At 43.4% G+C, this 22,591-nt stretch overlaps 1 protein-coding gene across 1 annotated transcript in view; it reads left to right on the top strand.

Annotated features, from left to right (window-relative positions):
• Window positions 1–12,605: 12,605 nt before the first annotated feature.
• The window catches only part of STOX1 (storkhead box 1), a 70,926-nt gene continuing 60,940 nt past the window's right edge, over window positions 12,606–22,591 (top strand). The window contains exon 1 of the mRNA XM_031956865.1: window positions 12,606–13,141. Within this exon, the coding sequence (XP_031812725.1) occupies window positions 12,730–13,141 (412 nt within the window). The 5' untranslated portion in view covers window positions 12,606–12,729. The remainder of the gene's footprint in view (window positions 13,142–22,591) is intronic.

Genomic DNA, 22,591 nt, shown 5'->3' with positions numbered 1-22,591 from the left:
TTGTCCAGGTCAACCCCGTGACCCCAGATTGTTTGTGTCTTGTGTGAAATGAGCCGGTGCACTCAGCCAGGGCCCTAAGAGACAGCTTTTCCAATCGGAGTAGGCACTAATTGGTGTCCCCATTGACAAGCTCAGCAGAGAAACTCAGGCCTGACCTGGCAGTGAGTGGGAACAGGATTGAAAATCCCCCTTTTTCATCTTTGGAAAGTCTACCCCGTCAGCCGGGGAGGAACAAAAGGAGACCGAGGTCCTGCCCTCCCGGATTCCAAGGACTTGGATTTGCCCACTCTTTGCTACTTTCTCTGAGGAAGCTGAGAAGCGGGGTTTGGGGCTCCCAAAAGTGGTAAGGAACTGTAGCTTGGGAGTCAAAAGTCCTGGTCCTGAAGCTCAGCTCTACCCCTCACCACCTGGTGAGGTGAGGCACACAGCCATGACCACACTCAGCCTCAGTTTCCTTGTCCATAAAATGAAGATGATCTCTCAAGGGCAAACAAAAGTCCTGCAGCCAACATTCCCCTCCCAGCTCTCGGGCCCTGGCCCAGGTACTTTGGAAATGGCTATGACAATGTGAACAATAAAAGGTAGCTTTTGAGAGAACTTCCCTATAGTGTAGCAGTGAGGTGGTTGGTCTTAGAAATCAGGGTTCAAATTCAGCCTCCTTTCCCTTCTAGCTATGTGATTATTGGTAAGTTACTTTATTTCTCTGAGGAATAGTTGCTTCTTCTGTAAAAAGAGAATAATTGTGATGACCAGTGAAATAATAGCATCAGTAATAACTGCTAATGCTTTAAGATTTGTAAAGTAGTGGCAGCCAGGTGGTGCAGTGGATAGAGCACCAGCCCTGAAGTCAAGAGAACCTGAGTTCAAATCGGACCTTAGACACTTAATACTTCCTAGGCAAGTCAATTAACTTCAGTTGCCTCAGGAAAAAACATTTATAAAGTAGCTACATTTTCATATAATCTTTAAAACAACCTATAAGAAACCAGAAGTATTCTTATCTCCCTCTTACAGCTAGAAAAATTGGGGCACGGTGCCTAAATAACTTGACCATGGTCTTTCTGAGTTCAGGTCTAGTTCTTTGCAAACCTTCAAGTGCCAGTTATTATTATATCATTATTGTTGTTGTTGCCTCATTGACATGATAATGACAATGCATAGAAACACACATTTCAATGCTTTGGAAACCACAAAAGTCACCTCATTTCGACAGCTAAGTGGCAAGGATGCTGTACGGGGAATCAGGAAGACCTTAATTTAAATCTTGTCCCAAAAAATTTACTGGCTGTGTGATCTTGAGCAATTCACTTAATCTCTTTCTGCCTGACTCTCCCCATCTGTAAAATGGGAAAAATAATAGCATCTACCCCCAGATTACTAAGAAGATTCAATAAGATAAAAGATATAAAAGACTTTGAAAAGTGCTTAAAAGTATTATTTAAATGCTAGATATAATAATAATAATAATAGTCATTAGTAGTAGTAGTAGAATTTTTTATTCTGAACTTAATAAAGACTGAATGAGTATTTCCATATACATAGTAGAACAGAAGGAGAGGATTATATATGAAACTGCATATACCTATTATGTATAGCTTGATTTTTAAAAATTGTTTTTTCTCAATTAAGAAGAATTTATTTTCTCTTCCATCTCCCCCAGAAAACTGAACTACCATATATCAAACTCTAATACAAAGTAGTAGGCTTCAAAAACAATTTGGTTCCGAATTTTACAATAGAGAGGTTCATTAGTGGAGCAGATTAGGCCCCAAAGTGAAGGATAATAGAGCCTAACATTTTCCCACTCTGGGGTAAGAACTCAGTGTCTGACACAAACAGTTGAAAAAAATTGAAAAGTAATCTGATCTTTCTTTCTAAGATAAATTCAATCTGAACTTTCAAAGCTAACCTGTTTATCTGGGCTCCTTTCTGATCTTCTTTCAGCACTCCTCTCTATAGTTTTCTAAAAGATGCCTCAAATACCTTCTTTTTCCCCCTTCTCCCTCTTCTTCCTTTTGCCTCCCACTCTTACTTTCCTACCAAAGGAAAAATAAAAAAGCCAAGCCCTTGTAACAAATATACAGTCAAGCAAAACAATTGGCTGTGTCTGAATGTTTCTTGTTCAGATTCTTGAGATCACCTAGAATAAAAAAACAAAAACAAAAAAGTCAGTCTTGTTGAAACAACTTATCCTAAGAACTATGAAATAATGACAATGTATCTTAGTCATGGCCTCACTCAAGGGATCATGGATTTCAAACTTGCAAGGGTCTATAAAGATGGTTATCTGATCTGACTTATGTCTTCTTTTTTTTTTATTCCAAAGTTAAAAACCAAATAATACAAGCATTTCTATATATATTGTAGAGCAGAAGAAGGGCTTGGTACATGAAGCTTCTCATCTCTGCTATGTAGTGCTTGCTTTTTCTGTTTAAGTATATAACAAATCTATCGTGTTACTTTCAAAGCTGTCCTCCTAGTCTATGGTTCTTCTGACCTTCAGTTCTCTTCTTATTTTTTAACCTCATCCTTTTTTCTCCTCCTTTCCCCATTGAAAAGGAAAGAGAAACCCTTGTAATAAATATGCAGAGTCAAATGAAATAGATTCCCACATTGGTCATGTCCAAAAACACAGGCTTCGTTCTGCATTTTTAATCCGTCATTTCTCTTGTAGGTGGATAGTATGATTTGTCCTTGGGATCCTGGAATTGTGGATTTTTTTTTTACAAGATTATTGTTATCTTATCTCCTGGTTATACACAAGGCATTCTGTATCAATTCAAAAGTGTCTTCCCAGGTTTCTCTGAAGTCGTCTTTTTTGTCAAGATGGTCTTCCCATAAACTCATATCATCAATAAATCAATATTTTATTAAGTACCTACCATGTGTCAGATGCTGGACTAAGTTCTAAGGATACAAAAGAGTCCTTGACTTCAATGAGTTTACAATTCAATTGGAGAGACAACATGCACACAAATACATACAAGGTACCGCCAGGTATCATCATAGAACACTGGGCCTGGAGCCAGAAGATTCGTCCACCTGAATTCAAATCCAGTCTTAGAGACTTGCTAGCTGTGTGGCCCTGGGCAAGCCACTTAACCCTGTTTGTCTCAGCTTCTTTCAGTATCTTTGTCAAGAAAACCAGAAATGTGGTCAAGAAAAGTTGTGAACAACTGAACAACAACAAAGTTATATATGGATACCTATTGTTCCAGTTGTTGCTCATTCTTAGTTTTTGAAGAGGACTTATATATCAGGGGGGAGGTCTTGGCTTGCTCGTGAATTGGATCTGAGTGAGGCAGGGTTGCCCAGAGTGAATGACTTTGGCTTCTTCCATACCTGACCAAGCTCTAAGTGCTTTGGAGCTCCTATTTCAGCTGCCTTCACGGCCACTGGAAAAAAAATGTTCTCCTCTACTCTATCCTCTACCCAAGCTTAGAGTAGACATCTCTAACTTTTCAGAGGGTCTGAGGTCCATTGGTTACCTTCAACCTGGTTTAACCCATCTGCAGAGATGGTTTTACTGGGCTGTGGCTTCTGCATGTGCTACAGCTTCTGGGAACCACGGGTAAGAGAGAGTTGGGTGGCAGGTTGACACCAAAGATAGGAGGGAAGCTCTAAAAAGGGTCTAGCAAGCCCTTGTATTATTAAAGGTGCTAGTGCTCCCTGAACATTCCATCTACCCCAAGATAAATAGAAAATAAGAGAGGGAATGTCTTGGAATGAACATATCCTAGTTTGTTCAGCCACTCCCTAATGGATAGTCAGATCCAGTTTTTAGCCACTGCAAAAGGAGTTGCTATACATGTTTTTGTGCATATAGATCCTTTCTTCTTTCTTTGACTGGAGTATAGACCAAATACTTCTGTCCTGGGTCAAAGGCTTTAGTAACTTTTCCAAACTCATTTCCAGTATGTCTGCACTACCTCACAACCCCATTAACAAGGCATTAATGGGCTCTCTTTCCCTAGTTTCTTCAGCATTCACTGTTTTTATCAAGTTTGTCAAACTGGGTCGGAGGTAGAACCCTCAGAGTTGCTTAAATTTGTGTTTGGCTAAATATTAGTTATTTGATTATAGATAGTTTGGGTTTTGCCTTTGAGAACTGTCCAAGCATTACATTTGACCATTTGTCAGTTAGGAAATGACTCTTGTTCTAATTTATAGGACTCATTTCCTTATATATCTTGAACAGGAGACTTTTATAAGAGAAACTTGCTACAAAGATTCCCCCTACCCTGGCCCATAACTGTTTTCCTTCTGATTTGAATTGTATTCAACTCTCTTATTTTCCAGATTAGTAAAGTCCCAAAGAGAATAAATAGCAGAGCTGGTATTTGAACCTAAGTCCTCTGTCTCTGAAGCCAGTATACTTTGCATTTGTTTCTATCATTAATATTCACGGTGGGCTCAGAAGAAAAATGCCCTCGTACCCTTCCTTCCCCTGCTCTTTTCCCAAAGCCTGAGAGGAGACTCAGGCTGGCAGGGGGGAGGGATGGGAGACTGAACTCCTTTGAGCCTGGCTTGGGCAGCTGGCTTGGAGCCAGCTCCCTTCAGAGGATTTGCATGTAAATGGGGCCAGGGGCCACCGGGGCTCCCCAAGCTTTGCACCCTCCTCCCCCTCAATGGGAAGTGTTCTCCAGACCACCCCTTCTCTTAAAAAGCCGGAGATTCAGCCTGATCTCCTGACCCCCACCTGCCTGGCTGGGCTCTGTTTGCCTGATCAGGTTTAAAAAGGGGGAGGAAGGGTCAGTGTCAATATCAAGACTGGCTGACTGGGCAGGGTTCAGCCTTCTTCCCAGAGGGGGTCTTCTGGGTTCCCCTGAGAAGAGGCCTTCAGCCCTGTTTTGGAGCCCATCAGCTTCCCCTCTGACCTCGGCTTTAAGGAGCCTCCACTAAAAACGTTCTAAAGCTTCACCAGCATGGGAAAGAAAAGCCCCCTCCTGGTAGCAGGCCCCCTCTGGGGCCCTGGGGACCTCAGAGAGCCAAGCACCCGGGTCTGAGTTTTCAAAGGCAATTTTAAGTAAAATCCAATCAACCAACCTTTAACAAGCACTTCCTCGCTGGCCACTATCGGCCTTCCTAGAGCTCAGAAATAACATCTGTAGAGTTATAGACCACAGCTGGAACAGACCGGGAGGTGATCTTGTCTAAAGCCAATGTTGAAACCATGGTTAAGATGAAATTAAATAAGAGATTGCAAGTGACAGGAGGGGGACTGAAATAAGTACTTCTGCATCCAAAGCTAGCTTGTGTTCCACTGGCCCATTGGTTCATTCATTCATTCATTATCCATTCACTTATTCAACAAGTATTTATTAAGGAGCCAGGCACTGTGTGACACATCAGAAACATATCGCAGCGGGTTGAGCATAGCTTTTCTGGAAGGGGTTGCATTGGACATGGGTTCTAAAAAATGGAGTAAATTCAAAGTATTAGGGGGCTTCTTTTTCTTTTCCTTCCTTCCTTTCCTCCTTCCTTTCTTTCCTCCTTCCCTCCTTTCTTCCTCCCTTCTTCCTTCCCTCTTTTTCTTCCTTCCTTTCTTTTTTCTTCCTTCTTCCTTCTTCCTTCCTTCCTTTCCTCTTTCCTTCCCTCCTTCCCTCCTCCCTCTTGCCTTTCATCCTCCCTCCCTCTTTCCCTCCCTTTTTCCTTCGCTCTTCTCCCTCTCTCCTTCCCTCCCTCCTTTCCTTCCTTCCTTCCCTTCCCTTCCCTTCCCTTCCCTTCCCTTTCCTTCCTTCCCTTCCTTTCCCTTCCCTTCCCCTTCCTTCCTTCCTTCCTTCCTTCCTTCCTTCCTTCCTTCCTTCCTTTCTTATTTCCTTCCTTCCTTCCTTTCTTATTTCCTTCCTTCCTTCCTTCCTTCCTGGCACTGTGTGACATATCAGAAATAAAGTATCAAACACAGTATCTGGCCCCAGATGAGATAATATAAAATGCTTCTAAAACCTTAAAATATTATGTAAACATTAGCTATTATTACTATTATTCCACAGGTAATTCAACCGCCTGCTGTGGGCCAAGAACATAGGATACAGAGATAAACACTCAATAGACCTTGCCTCCAAAGCTTACCTTCTATTGGAGAGAAAACACATTCAAATAAAAGTAAATACAAAAAATGCACAAGAAAAGCAACCTAACTCCTTTTGAAAGGCACTAGCATCTGTGTGTACACACAGTGTGTGTGTGTGTGTGTGTGTGTGTGTGTGTGTGTGAGCCCTAGGATCTGGAAAGGTCTCAGGTAAAAGGTTGTGATTAAGCCAAATAATAGCCAATAATAATAATTAACACTTATATGGTGCTTATTATGTGCCGGGCATTGTGCTAAGTACTTTATAATTATTATCACATTTGATCCTCAGAACAATGCACACGCTATTATTATTCCCATTTTAGAGATGAGGAAAAGTAACTAAAGTAGTCAGGGTCACAAAAGTAGTAAGTGTCTGAGGCTATATTTGAACTCATATCTTACTGACTTGAGCCCCAGCCCACTGCACCAGCCAGCTCTCCTAGCTGGATTTTAAGAGAAAGTAGAAATTAGTGATTTTAGGTTTATAAAGCACTTTTAAATATATGTTTACTCTTTCATCCCTCACCATAAATCTTCCTAACAAATATTCACCGTACTTTACTAATGAGGAAATTCAGAGGTTCAGAGAGAAATGACTAATCCAAGGTGACAGAGCCGCTGATAATCTAGGCAGGATTTGAATCTAGCTGATAAATGCACAGATTGGAAACATGGAAAGAACATTGGAGGTTATCTCATTCAATCCTTTTATTTTAGAGTTGAGAAGTGGGGGGGGGCGGGGGGAGGGAGAATGAGATTTAGCTCAGGATCACACAGAAAGCCTCTTCCTGGGTCCAGCTCCAGTTATTTGCTAGGAGGGATAGGAGACAAAAACCCATAATTTTGACCTGGCAACAATTCCTGATAAACCCATTGAACACATACAGAACAAAGAATGCTTTGTGAAGTCTGAGGGGGGGAGATTATCACCTGTGAGCAGATTGAGCATAGCTTTTCTGGAAGGGGTTGCATTGGTTCTAAAAGATGGGGGTGGATTCAAAGTATTAGAGGTCTTCTTTTTCTTTTCCTTCCTTCCTTTTCTCCTTCCTTCCTTTCCTACTTCCCTCCTCTTCTCCTCTCTTCTTCCTTCCCTCCTTTTCTTCCTTCCTTTCTTTTTTCTTCCTTCTTCCTTCCTTCCTTTCCTCTTTCCTTCCCTCCTTCCCTCCTCCCTTTTGCTTTCCATCCTCCCTCCCTCCTTCTCTCCCTCTTTCCTTCCTCCTTCTTTACTTCCTTCCTTCCTTCCTTTCCCTCTTCCTTCCTTCCTTTCTTCCTTTCCTCCTTCCTTCTTTCTTTCTTTTCTTTCTCTTTCTTTCTCCTTCCTTCCTTCCTTCCTTCCTTCCTTCCTTCCTTCCTTCCTTCCTTCCTTCCTTCCTTCCTTCCTTCCTTTCCCTCTTCCTTCCTTCCTTTCTTCCTTTCCTCCTTCCTTCTTTCTTTCATTTCTTTCTCTTTCTTTTTCTTTCTTTCTCCTTCCTTCATTTCTTTCTTTCCCTCTTCCTTCCTTCCTTCCTTTCTTTTTTGAGGCAGCTTAGCGTAATTCAGGAAGTAACTCTTAACCTAAGATCCAGAAACTTGTTTTGAAAAAAAAAAGTTGATAACTATTCCAATTTAATTGGTTTTGTGATTATTTTATACATTTAAAGACATGATTCTGAGAAGAGGTCTCTAGGTTTCATCAGATCCATGATCCCTAAAAAAATGATTATGAATGCCTGATGAAATGAATGAATAGTTCTAGACTCAGAGTCAGGAAGCCTGAGTTCAAAATCCTCCTCGGATGGTTGGTGACCTTGGACAAATCACTTATTTTAGAGTAACACAGTGCCTTTCAAAGAGTAAGCACTGGCTGACTGACAATCCCTGAGCTAAAGGTATCCTTCAAAGATGCAATCACTGAGTTAAAATAGACTGGGATATTTGCTGGTAGAAGGAATGATTTCCCATACTTCCCTAAAACTAAGCACATGGCTATGTTTTTAAAGTATTGGTTCTATATTCTTTCAAAATCAGTGGTCAGATTAAGAAAGAGGCAGGAAGACAGACAGGGAAGAGAAGGGGAAAAGAGACAAAAGAAAAAAAGAGAAAGAGAGAGAGACAGACAGAGAAAGATGGGGGAGAGGGAGACAGAGAGGAAGAGGTGGGGAGAGAAAGAGAGGAAAAAAGAGAGAGAGAGAGACAGAGACCTATAAGAGAGACAGAGATAGAGAGAGGGGAGAAGAGAGAGAGACAGAGAGATAGAAAGAAGCACTGGCTATTCCCAGGTATGTCAGAGAACTGGGATTTGCCCCAGGCTGGTATTTTTCTTATCTGAGAGGAGGGCAGGGGCATTCTTTACCCTGGCACATTCAGTTCTTTTCCCGTACAAGATCTGGCTGCCATCTTCCTCTTCCCAGGGGAGAGGCCCACAGGTTAAATGCTGGCATTGTCCAAGGCCGCAGATCAGAATCAGCAGTGGGAGTTCCTGGCTTCTCTGCTCTTAGGTCAGATTTCTCCTTTGTGCCTCAGGTCACCAAACAGGTTTTCAGGCCTAGGTGAAGCGCATCCTTAAGACAGGAAGGAAAAGGGAATGATCCTGACATTAGGGCAGGAGAGTGGAGGCAGAGAATCGTGGAGCCTGGAACAGGGGGGTGAACCTCAGTCCTCTGCCTTCAGGGAAACATTTTATGATAGTGATGGTTCCAAGAAGGATTCCATCACCTCAAAACTAGTGAGGTGGCTTCTGAGTCAGGAGGGCTGGTTCAGGGTTAGCCTCTGACATACCCTCACTTTGGGATCATGTGACTTAACCCCTGCCTGCCCTCAGAAAACTATAATTGGCGGAACAGGTGCCCATTTGTGTCAGAAAAGAGCATTTCTTCACCGGGAACTCCCTACGCAGATAAAATCACAGGTTGGTTGCCTCCAGTCCCCTGGATGTGTTCTATCCAGAATAATGTTTGGGTGTACAACCAAGCCACCCTTGGGGGCAAAAGCACCAAGTCCTAATTTTTATTGTTGTTCAGACATGTCCGACTCTTGGTGAACTCTTGGACTATTATAAAAAATTACTAATAGCTTTTTATTTTCAATATACATGTAAAGACAGCTTTCAACATTCACCCTTGCAAAACCTTGTGTTCTAAATTTTTCTCTCTCCCTTCCTCCCTTTCCCCTCCCCTAGACAGCAAGTAATCCAATAAATGTTAAACATATGCAATTCTTCTATACATATTTCCATATTTATTGTGCTGCACAAGTAAAATCAGATCAAAAAGGCAAAATATGAGAAAAAAGGCAAGGAAATGACAACAAAAAAGGTGAAAACACTATGTTGTGATTCACATTCAGTCTCCATAGCCCTCTCTCCAGATGCAAGCTCTCTCCATCACAAGTCTATTAGAATTGGCTGAATCAGCTCATTGTTGAAAAGAGCCAAGTTCATCAGAGTTGATCATCACACAATCTTGTTGCCGGGTATAATGTTCTGTTGATTCTATTCACTTTACATAGTATCAGTAAGTGTTCTCCAGGCCTTTCTAAAATCAGCCTGCTGATTATTTCTTATAGAATCCTAATATTCTATAACATTCATATACCATAAATTATTCAACTGTTCACCAACTGATGAGCCTCCACTCAATTTCCAGTTCCTTGCTACTACAAAAAGGGCTGCTACAAACATTTTTGCACGTGATGCATTCTTGTCCCTTTTTTTTAGGATCTCTTTGGGATACAAACCTATAAAGACACTGCTGGATTAAAAAGTTTTCATTTTCATAGCCCTTTGGACATAGTTCCAAATTGCTCTCCAGAATGGTTGGATCAGTTCACAACTCCACCAACAATGTATTTGTGTCCCAGTTTTTCCACATTCCATCCCACATTTATTGATATCTTTTACTGTCATTTTAGCCAGTCTGAGAGGTGTGAAGTAATGCCTCAGAATTAAGCCAATTGCATTTCTCTAATCAATGGACTATTTTTTCTTCGGCCTGGTTTACCATTTCCTTCTCCAATGGATTAAGACAATCAGAAGATACCTTATGTGCCCAGAGTCACACAGATGGTGAGGAGAGGAAACTTTTTATTTTAATAGTGGATTAGTTTTCAAAACTTTTTCCTCACGAGACCTTAGACAGTTTATTGTGTAAATATTATGTTATGCTGGAAAGAACATTGTTTTTGCAGAGAGAGGGCAAATCTGTCTTGAGTAAATTATTTCTCTCCTCTGGTCCTCAATGTCTCTATCTGAAATAGGGGGAAGTCTTCTAACTTTGGAGCCAATGATTCTGTATCACCAACATCCCTTTGTATAGCAATAGACTGGAGAGAGATGTGTCTTCATTCTGACAATGTTCTTCCTTCACATCCTGCAGTGAACTGGATGTCTCACTACTGAGCTTGGGACCCATACCAGGAATCAGAAGAATCTCATAGAACCTTAGATCTTGGGGGAAGGGGAAGGACTATCTCTTTCCAGTTTCTATAATAGCATAAAAGTCCTAGGTTAATAGTCTGTCCCAGTGGTGGGAACAATCTCCAAATCCATTCCAATCATCGAATGTTAGCGTTGGAAGGAAGCCCCAGAGGTATTGCCAGTTTATTAAGCTATGCTTAATATTTTCTCTCCCCCATCCTACCACAAAGCTCAAAGTTCTGGGCATAACAGGACACAAACACACCCCCTACACACACACACACACATACTCACATGATCTTTGTTCCTAGTACAATGCTCTGGGTGCAATAGACCTTGTAAATGTTTGTTCCTCTCTAATCCAGTCTCCTAAATTTAAGTAGGAGAAACCGAGGTGCACAAGGATATGATTTGCCCAATGCCACAAAAAAAGTTACGAGCAACATTGGGACTAGAACAAGCTTCGCTTCCCATCCCCATCCTTGGTCCACCATGCAGAAGTTTGAATTTTATATGACCAAAGGAGGTTGAGCTCCTAGGATGTGTCCCTGCTCCGTTTTGTGGGTGTTTCTCTTTCTGACAAAATGTAATAGGACCTTGGAGGACTCTGTGCCCCTCACTCGTGAACTGTGGGAGCTTTAGCTTGAAGCAGCTCAGCTTTTTTGGGGGGTGGGGGTGGGGTGGGGGGTGGGGGAATCCTTTTCTATTTTATTTAATTTTCATGTAATAGTCTTTTATTTTTCCAATTACATGTAAAGCTAGTTTTCCACATTCATTTTTGTAAGATTCTGTTCCAAATCTTTTTCTCCTTCCCTTCTCTCTCTCTTCCCCAAGATAGCAAACAATCTGATATAGGTTATACATGTACAATCATTTTAAACATATTTCCATATTAGTCATATTGGGCAAGGAAAATCAGAACAAAAGGGAAAAACTGGGGGGAAAGAAAAAAACAAAATAAAAGGCGAAAATAGTAAGGTTTAATTCAAATTCAGTCTCCATCAGTTCTTTCTCTGGATGCCTATGGCAGGAAAATCCTTTTTTATGCCGACTCAGCTGAGACTCAGGGGTTTAGGGGCAGCAGGGGAGGCAATGGGGTTGATCAGTTTTCACTTCTGAAAAATGAGGAAGTTAGATGAAAAGATGTTAATAACCTCTCACTGACCGACCAAGAACAATGGAGCCAAATATACGCTTCCAAAAGGAAAAGGGGGATATCTGGGGTAGAAGGGAGGAGGGGAAGAATGGATCATGGCATGAAAAGTAATAGAATGGAGTCTGGAGGTGGTGGCGCAAGCTCTGCCACCAACTAGCCGGGCCCTTTGGTTAAGTCCTTTCTCTAGGAGCCTCAGTTTCCTTTTCCATTAATGGGGGGGGGGTGCACCAAATGATGTCATGGACCCTCCCAGTTCTTACAGTTCATGCTCCAAGATCTAAAGCTCCCTCCCAGCTTCGACGTTCTTTGTTCAACATCTTAAGGCAGGAAAGTGTGTGTGTGTGTGAGTGTGTGAGTGACCATCACATAGTCTTCCATAGTCTAGTGAAGGCCATTGGAACCCTTCTCGGAACGATTTTTCCCGACATTCCTATTTGAAGGACAGACTACTTTGCAGTTAGAGGTTAAGGAAGATGTAATTATTTCCCCATCTAAATTTATGGCCCTCTTATCAATGTAAAATTACCATACATATAACTTGTAAATAAAAAGCTATGAAAATAAATAAATAAATAAGTTTATGGCCCTCCAGAAGCCTATCCACGGGGCCCACATTAGGGCCCCTCTGTCTGAGGTCCCTTTCAGTCGTGATATTCCAGGCTCCACATTCTAGGACAGAACGTTCTGTGTTCGAAGGTCATTTTCGGCCCTGAAATCCTGGGTTCCACGTCCCGTCATTCCGTATTCACCCTTCGAAGCTGAATGTTCTAACCCTCTTAGTTCTAAGGGACACTTTCCGGGCCCTTTGCTGGGCGGTGGGCTCCACCACTGGCCTTCTGACGAATGCCCCTTCCCTCCCCTGCCCCAGGCCACTTGCTTGTCCTCTTCGCCCCGCCCCCCGGCGGGGGCCTTAGCGCCGGACCCCCGCTCACCGCCGGCCCCGCCCCCGCCCCCAGCCCGGCCCCCCGGAGCCCGGAGCCCGGGCCCCGCCCCCAAAGTCGCGTTCCCTAGGCAGCCGCCGCAGCAGTCCAGTAAGCCTCTCCCCGGGCTGCGGGCTGAGGGCGGCGGGCTGGCCCGGGGCTGCGCAGGGGTTGCGGGGCGGCAGAGATGGCGCGCCCCGTGCAGCTGGCCCCCGGCTCGCTGGCGCTGGTGCTGTGCCGGCAGGAGCGGGAACGGGGCGCCGCCGGGGCGCGGGACCCGGACGCGGACCCGGAGCTGGAGCTCGGGGCAACCGAGGCGAGCCTGGACGAGCCGCTGCCAGCTGGGGCGCCGGGGTCTCCGGAGACCGAGGACGGGGAGCTGGGAGGCCGTGCGCTCTTTCGTGCCTTCCGTCGGGCCAACGTGCGCTGCTTCTGGAACGCGCGCCTGGCCCGCGCCGCCTCCCGGCTGGCCTTCCAGGGCTGGCTGCGGCGCGGGGTGCTGCTGGTGCACGGGCCGCCCGGCAGCCTACAGGTGCTGCGGGACGCCTGGCTGCGCCGGGCGCTGCGCCCCCCGCGGGGCTTCCGCATCCGCGCCGTGGGTGAGTCAGCGCGCCAAGGACGGAGGGAGGGGGCCGGAGCGGGGGACCAAGGGCGCGAGTACCTGTGAGCTAGCGAGGAGGGGGACAGGGCTCCCGAGGGCGCCGGCAGCTCAGGTTGGCTCTGGAACGCAGCAGTTCTCTCCGGAGAGAGCGCAGGCGAGCAAAGAAGGGGGCGGGCGGGCTTCGCTTGGTGTCCCCGCGGGCGCGCACCTCCCGCCCGTGAGGGCAGGACTTTTCCCGTTAGGTGATCCCGCTGAGCAGTTGGCGGGACCAGTCCGGTGGGCGCCCTCTTATAGACACCAGAGAGCGTTTGATTTGGGAGCAAAGAGCCTCCTTCCCAGCTCCCTTGGGTGGGCGGGCGGGCAGGGAGGCCTTCCAGTCTCACCCCGGCTCTTAGGAGATGCTTTGGTCCTCCCTCCCCACTTCCATTTGGTTCGGAGCTGTGATTTCATCGTGGGGAACTCCTGGTTTCTCGGAAGGAGGAAACCTTCGCCACAGATTCGGACTGGCAACTAATGGGCAATTTACTAGTCTCAGCCAGCTCCCCTCAGAGGGGGCAGAGCCTTTTCCGGAGTCTCCAAGCTAGTATGTCAAAGGCTGGACTCGAACCAGTGGCTGGTTCCCCTCCTGGTGAACACCTAGGATCCAGGGGGAGGAGAATCATGAGCAGAGACGTGGGCATGAGATCTTCAGGGAATACTCAGTAAATTATTCTATCTATCTATCTATCTATCTCATTTTCTATGTATATCTATCCATTCTCTGTCTCTGTCTCTCTCTCTCTCTGTCTCTCTCTCCCCTTTCACATTGAATATGGAACAGAAAAAGTTTCTGAAAGCCCGGAGCTTCAGAGAATGGGAGACTGGGATCCTTTACACAGCCGTAGACTTTTCTGTAGCTTGAAAGAGTTCAGCGCAAACGAGGCAAAAGCCTCACTTGTGTTTTGTGTAGCTTCAGCTGGGACTCCAAGGGCTTCTCTGCAGGCGGTCGGGAAAGCGATGGGGTTGGTCAGTTTCCTGTAAAATGAAGGGGCTGGACCACAGAAATTCGAAATCTATCCGCAGACAAAACTTTTTTATCGTTCATCAAACTATCTTCTCGATACCTTTTGTTTTGACATCTCCCTCATTCCTGAATATATCCCTCCCACCCCTGGGGAGCCATCCCTTGAAAACAAAGATTCCAAGAGGAAGAGAAAAAAAGGCCACACTCAGCGAGACTGACAATGGATGGAGTGTTCGGCAGCCATCCCCCTGCCCCGCATCCCCTCGGCAGGGGAGGGTGGGAGGGAGCTGCATTTTCTCAGTTCTTCTCTAGGCCAAGTTTAGTCATTATTGTGCTGAAAAGAGTGCCTTCTTTTCTTTTTCTTCCCAACATGTATTTTTTTTTTTTATCATTTGCAATTGTATGGATGTATTTTACTTTCATGTTACTTGTGCCAATTTCTTCCACTTCTCCTAATAAAGTAAAACATTTAGTATAATAATACAGAGACCTTCCCTGAAGAAATGCAGTCATTTCACAGCTGTAACAACCCTCCTTTATTTAAAAAAAAAAAAAAAAAAAAGAACGGAAATCAATTTTCTTTTCCTCTCATCTCTACCCCATTGGGGGGAAAAAAGGGCAAAATTTTTTCTTGAGTCAAATATGCATAATAAACAAAGTATAGTCCTCCAACGGCTATATATATGTATAATATATATATATGCTCATATATACAAATACACACATGTGTATATATACATTATCATATATACATATACATATATACACATATACATACAATATGTATATACATACACATATATGTATGTATATATACATATATGCATATATGTACCTACATATACATACATATGTATGTATACACATACATATGTACATATGTATGTATATATATTGTATGTACACATATACAATAATATACATTATAATACATAATAAAATAAAACTTTGAGTATAATACAGAGACCTCCTGAAAAAATGCATGCCATTTCATGTCTAACATCCTTCCTCTATTAAAAAAAATGAACGGAAATTAACAAAAAATAACAAAATTTTTCTTGGGTCAAATATGTATAATCAAGCAAAGCATAGCCCTCTAACAGCTATATATATATATATATATACATATGTATATGTGTATATATATATATACACACACAAATACATACACACATATGTACATATTACACATCCATATATGAATATATCACACACGTGTAATATATACATATATACAAATACATACTCACATATGTATATATCACACACACACACACACACACATATATATATATATACACATATACAAATATTACCTCATGCCCCATCATGGCCTCAAGTCCTCAGAACTCTCCTGAGACCAGTTCTGGAGTCTGTGGCCTTTTGCCTGTGGGTGCTCCCTCTGAGGGTGTAGCCCATCTGTGCCTCCCTATTGTCCTGGGTTTTTAAAGGTGCCCCCTCCTCTCCCAGTATGCTGGCAGACCCCTTGAGGTCTTTGAATGTCCCTGGGTGTGATTGCAAACCCACCAAATCCATGAGTTTTTCATCCATCACCCATCTTCAGTGCTGTTCACTTTCCTTATCAAAGGGTATGCTACTTTTTTTTTTTTTTTTTTTAACAATGTACAGATACAGGTTACATCTTCTTACAATTCTCCTTTTGCTTTTCAAGTGGTCAAAATTCAGATTTTTTTTAGAGATTGTTTTTTCATTCTGGAATTCCCAGTTCTTGCTTTCTGTCCTTGGATCATATTGTGTCCATTTGTTTGTGCATCTCTTTCCTCAGAAGAATATAAACTCCCTGAAGGGAAAGCCTATTTCCTTTGTATCCCCTGTGCCTAGGACAGAGTAGTTGTTTAGGAAATACTTGTTGGCTTGGCTTGGATAGACTTAGGGCACCTCAAGGTGCTAAACTGGTAGAGAAGTGGCTCCTGGGTTGTTTGGAACCAAAGGCTCCGTGGGTGCAGCTCTGGATTGTTTTAATTTTGGACTGAACTGGCTGATGAGCTTGGACTGACCCCGGAAGATTGAGGGGCCTGGGGGCAAAGCCCTGCCTCTCTTGGCTGTGCTTAAAGCTGCTGGCTCTGCAAAGCAATTGAAGTAGCTGCCTTCCTGACAGCTTGTCAGCTAAATAAACAGGGAAAGTAGCTCCCAAATTACCAGCCCCTGTGTTTAAAGCCTGCAGGACTTTTTCTAACTTTTTTTTTTTTTTTAAAGAAACAGTTGTCAGTCAGACTTCTCTGGAGTTTATTTGCACTTTAATAGAAAATAGCAGTGTCTGCTTTCCCTTGAGCCCCCTTTCTAAGGGTCACTCTTTGCTTGTGCAAAATCCCTTTGGACTGGATTTTTAAGCAAAACCCTGCCTTCGGTCCTGTGGTTGGACAATCATAGAACACAGAATGTCAGAATCAGAAGAGACTAGAACGTGCAGTGTTAGTGCAAGAAGGGACCTTATTAAGACCTAGAATGTCAGGGCTGGAAAGGACATCAGGATGTGTAATGACAGAGTTGGAAGAGATCTCAGGAAGTGGAATGACAGAGGCAGAAGGGATCTTGGGAAGTGGAATGACAGAGGTGGAAGGGACTTTGGGATGTGAAATATCAGGACTGGACATATCAGACCTGGGGAGGCCCCTCTGAGACCATATCTAGCCTTTTTAGAAGTGTTGACTGAGGCTTGAAGAGCTGCTGAGTTTCCTGAATTTCCTTCAGTGAAGTAGCCCAAGCCTTTGGCTCACCCCGTCCAGAGCTCCTCCCCCCCTTGCTGCCTGAAATTTCAGTAATTTTTTCCTGTTAATATTTGGATGCTCTATACTTTATCTGCATTTATTTTGTGACTATAGTTAGCTTGAAGGCAGGTTGTCAACAGATCATCACTTGAAGCACCTTTGGTTTGGGGGCAGTGTGGTATAGTGGGGATAACTGGGACTTTGGAGTCCAAAGACCTGGATTCAAATCTCAGCTCTTTCACTTTTTACTTTTGAAGATAAAGTGAAGGGCTGGAGCTGGATTATCAGACTAGCTGTCTCCCAGTTCTAAAATTTATGACACTGATTCCCTAGTCCAGAAGAGTCTCATTCTGTCTTTCTCTACACCTTCCCCAAACAATTCCCCTACAGAACTTATAGTGTAAAAGAGCTTCCTGGGGCCACTGAGGCATGCCAGTCTCTGATAGAGTCCTGTCGTCTGTGCACTGTCGCACTGCCCCTCACAGCACTAAACCATCATTCTTATGATCGTGTCTGTTTAAAGATGCTTTCTTCAAATGTCCAAGCTGAGCAGGTCATGGAACAGCAAGACGGGTGGGGTTGGGGGAGGCATATTTTGCAATTACCCCATATCTTATCGGGGTAATTTACAGTGCTACTCCCCGTCCATTCCCATCTTTCCTCCCTCCCAAGCCTTTATCCGCTGATCTCTTGTTTCTCTTTCTGGCTTGAATTAGCAGGCCCAGGTCTGGTGCTTCCAATATTAAATGGAGTACAGAGTGCACCAGGGAGGCAGGAGCTGGGGAGTGGGGGCTGTGCTTAGGGTGAGATTATGGAGGAGGAGGGGGTAAATCACAGCCGATAACGATGACATGACATACGGTACCAGTTAGGTGGTGAGAGCCTTCAGTCTCTTGGCTCTGTTTGCTGACATCTGAAAACTAAGCCATAATTAAGGGAACATTTGAAAGAGTGGAAAAGCAATGAATGGGTTTCTAAACCTCAAGCCCTAAAGGCCAGCTCTGATCCTCTTACTCCCCTGCTCAGAAATAGCAAAAAGCAGTGATAGGAATTGGCATTTATGTGTATTTAGAGCTTTTAAGCTTGGGGTAGCCTTTTACAACCACCATCTCATTCAAGCTTCACAGCAGCCCAGCGTGGTAAGCATAAAAGCTACAGCATTATTATTCCCATTTTTCAGATGAGAGCATGGAGGCTCAGACAAGCAAAAGGACTTGCCAGTGGTCACTCAGCTAAAAATGTCCAAGATTGGCTTCAAACCTAGATCTCACTTAACTTCTGTATCTTGACTTGACTCTACCTCTTATGGGGATGACCCCCATAAGCTCTCAGTATTTATTTCTGTGTATAGGAAGAAGTATATTGATGTAGTAGAAGGAGAATAGGAATGGAAATCATGGTCTGGATTCAAATGCTACCACTTCCATTTAATAGCTTTGTGACTCCCAAGCAATTCAATTTTCTTCTCTGAGACTCGTTTTTCTTTTTCTTTCTCTTTTCTTTTTTATGGTTTCATTACTTTTTATTTTTTCTGGTTATACATGTACATTCATATTTTAAGCTCATTTCTTTTTTTTAATATAACTTTTTATTGACAGAACATATTCCTGGGTAATTTTTTACAACATTATCCCTTGCACTCACTTCTGTTCCGACTTTTCCCTCCCTCCCTCCCTCCACCTCCTCCCCTAGATGACAAGCAGTCTTATACATGTTAAATAGGTTATAGTATATCCTAGATACAATATGTATGTGCAGGACCGAACAGTTCTTGATGAAGCATGTTGGTAGAGAAAAATCAAAACAAAAAGGAAAAACCACGAGAGGGAAAAAACCAAGAAAAAGGAACGAACATAGCATGTATTGATTTACATTCAGGATCCATATTTCTCTCTCTGGATGTGGATGGCATTTTCCATCCAAAGTCTGTTGGGATTGCTTTGGATCACTGAACCACTGAGAAGAACCAAGTCCTTCATAGTTGATCATTGCATAATCTTGCTGTTACTATGTGTTATATCAGTATATACTATGTATTATGTTACAGTATATTCTTGGTTCTGTTTATTTCACTCAGAATCAATTCATATAAATCTTCCCAGGCCTTTCTAAAACCAGCTTTCTCGTCATTTTTTTTTTAATAGAACAACAATATTCCCTTACCTTCATGTACCCCAGCTTGTTCAGCCATTCCCCAGTTGATGGACATCTACTTATTTTCCAATTCTTTGCCACCACAAAAAGAGCTGCTACAAACATTTTTGTACATGTGAGTCCCTTTCCCTCCTTTATGATTTCCTTGCGATACAAGCCCAGTAGAAACACTGCTTGGGTCAAAGTGTGTGCATGGTTTGATAGCTCTTTGGGCATAGTTTCAAATTGTTCTCCAGAATAGTTGGATCAGTTTGCAGCTCTACTAACAATCTTTTCAAAGTTTGCAAAATTGGAGATAATCATACTGGTGCCATCTAACTTATACAATTGTTGAAAGGCACTGGAATCCAATGGATGGAGCTTTGGACCCCAAGAGCCAAAGGCCTGGGTTCTAATCCTTCCATTGATACTTTCTAGCTTTATGACTTTGGACAAGTCGCATCAATTCTGGGTAGGTCTCCATTTCCTTATCTGTAAAAAGAAAGGATTGAAGTCATTGCTTTCTTTAAGGTCCTTTCCAGCTTTAATCAGTTCCCCTTTGATTATTCTTATTGATAAACTGTAAAACACTGTAGGATGTGAGTTTTTACATGGCCGCAGGAGAGATGGAATAACTTGGTCCAGGAGGGCAGAGCCTGGATTCCACTTCCAAACTCTTGTTTTAATGAAATTTTGTGAACTGAGCTGAACTCCGGGACAGGACATCTGATCCAGATGAAGTCTGAAACTTAACATTAGGGCCATTGCATATTAGGACTGTGAATAATAGCCCGATGTCAGAGACTAGAAAATGGCTAGATGATTTATGGAGAGGTGGGATTAAATGTCTTCTAAGGAGAACCTGAGAAACTGAATGTCCTCCAGGCCAAGGATGATGGAATTTGGTGGTGGCCATCAGGGTTGACTGCTCCCACGTAGGGGCACTTAGAAAGGATAGGCAGCCCTCAGAAAAGGTGACTTTCTCAGCAGCTGGTGAAAAGGAACCGGGAGACTCAGTATTGGTTAGACCTGGAAGGAAAGGCCTTATTATTACCCATGGATGCTTTTCTCCATGTGGATCTCAGTGTCTTCTTCTGTAAAATGACTTGAGCTCCCAGCTCTCATCTAAGTGGATCTGTGATCTCTGCTGGGTCTGGATGTCTAGGTGTCCCTTGTGGTTCTTACAGTCATGGGAACCTTGGGCTAATACAGAAGCTCCCCCCTTCCCCAATGAGTCTGGCTGGATACATTCCAGATAGGGAATCCTGCTCATAGAACTTCAGCTTCCCCAGGAAACTGAGAATCCAACTTAGCAAATAGTGCCAGGCACTGATGGGGAAGCAGTGGTCCTACCCTCAGGGAGACCTAGAGAGGGGTTATGATGGGAATGATAATCAGTGTACAAGCATTTATTCACAAGCGTCTGGTGGCCAGGAGTTGTACAGTGGAAATGGTACCGAGACTCTGGGTCAATCTGACCTGAATTTAAATACTGCCCCAGAGACTTAGTAGCCATGTGATCCTAGACAAATCCCTTAGCATCTTTCAGTATAGCCAAAGTGGGTCAATGGAAAGACTCTACAATCCTCAGGTCTGAGTTCAAATCTTGACTCCTGCCTACCACCTGGGTGACTTGCACAATTCACTCTATTTTATTTCAACCTTGATTTGTATAATTTCAAAACATTCCCTTCCTGTTGTATTCTTGTTCTTTCCACTTTCACCCTTGCAGCCATTTTTTCCTTGGTCCTGCTCATTTTATTTGTAGTCATTGTTTTCTTGGTTCTGCTGCTTGGTTTTGCTTGGTTATGGTTAGTTCATCTAGATCATTCACTCAACAACTGTTCATTAAACCTTCTTATCCTTCCACATTTATACATATCCATTGTTTTAATACTATAGCAACATCCCAGTCTATTTGTGTAACTTCTTCAGTTGCATGGGCCTCAGTTTCCCCCTCTAAAATGAGAGGCTTGAACTGTGGCAAGATCATGCTGACTATCACATCTTTGTCTAGGGAGGACTAAGAGGGAGATCTTTCCTCACCTCAGGTCTGATTGGGAGGGAGAGCAGTGAGTCCCCAGGTGAGGGCTGGCCGAGGGGCCCAGCTCAGAGTCTGGGAAGAGCTGGGAGCCACAGATCCGGAATGGGAACCCTGTCAGAGGGGTAGAGAGAGGTGAGGGACAGGGGGATACCAAGGTGCTTTTCCCTTCCTGCCTGTGAAATGCCTGCATTCCCTTCTCTCTCATAGGAGCAATGTCAGCCAGTCCTCCAGTTCTTCCTTGGTCTCCCCATTCAAGAGGAGGCTCCCCATTCAAGGCTTTCTGGGGGAAAAAATAGCCAGAGCAAACTCGCAGTACTGAAAATAGGGAGAGAAAAAATGATCCTGGATCTCATCTGCACTTAGTGTGGCTGCTGTCTCTTAATTTCATTGCTTTGACTGTCAATCTAGGCTTGATTTAACCAAGCAGAAAATTTGTGTGCTGGAGGGTGTTAATAGTCAATCCAAGCTGTGAGGGAGGAAGAAGAGCTCAGCCTTCCCAAGGCCTCGGTGCTGAACAAAACAAAACAAAAACCCCAAATTAAATTCTTCCTGATAACATTTGTTTTTTACATGTCTTGCTCCCCTCTCTCTGTGTCTGTCTGTCTCTCTTTCTCTTCCCCCCTTCTCTGTCTGTCTGTGTCTCTATGAGTCTCTCTCTGTCTCTGTTTCTCTGTCTGACTATATAGCTTTGTCTCTCTTTACTCTCTTTCCTCCCCATCTTTCTGTCTCTTTCTGTCTGTCTATGTCTCTTTCTCTATGTCTCTCTCTGTATCTCTGTCTTTCCCTCTATGTCTCTGTCTCTCTGTTTTTCTGTCTCTGTCTCTGTCTCTCTCTCTCTCCCCTCTCTATCTCTTCCTCTCTGTCTCTGTCTTGTATGTCTTTTTCTGTGTGTGTGTGTGTGTCTGACTCTCTATGTCTGTCTGTCTGTCTCTCTCTTCCCTCTTTCCCAAAGAGTCATCTTTTATAGCAAAGAACTTTTAAAAAAGGGGGGGGGTGGGGGTGGGAAAGAGCTGTTCAGCAATATTAACCAACACAGCAAATTGTCTGCTCACTCCCTGTTTTGTTTCCTGCCATATCCCCCACCTTGGTAAAGAAGAGCCGGCTGTGCTTTTTCTCATCTCGGCTCTTCAACCTTGATCTGTATAATTTCAAAACATTCCCTTCCTATTGTATTCTTGTTCTTTCCATTTTCACCCTTGCAGTCATTATTTCTTGATCCTGCTCATTTTATTTGCAGTCATTGTTTTCTTGGTTCTGCTCATTTTGGGGGATATATGTTAGTTCATCTAGATTGTCCAGTCAATAAGCATTCATTAATTATGAACTATTAGTTCATTAAAGTTTCCCATGCTTCCACGTATTTGAAATGTCCATTGTTTTAATACCATAGCAATATTCCATCTATTCATGTAACTTCTTTAGTTATTTCCTGACCAATGGGCATCTACTTGGTTTCCAGTTCTTTGTTGCTACAAGTATTTTGGTGCATATGCTGCCTTTCTTTTTGTTATTGATATCTTTGAGGTATTTGCAGTGGGG

The sequence above is a fragment of the Sarcophilus harrisii genome, chromosome 2, assembly GCF_902635505.1.
Source record: "Sarcophilus harrisii chromosome 2, mSarHar1.11, whole genome shotgun sequence".
NCBI lineage: Eukaryota > Metazoa > Chordata > Mammalia > Dasyuromorphia > Dasyuridae > Sarcophilus > Sarcophilus harrisii.
Note: the sequence above shows the minus strand (reverse complement) of the source record. Positions and strands in the feature narration are given on the sequence as shown.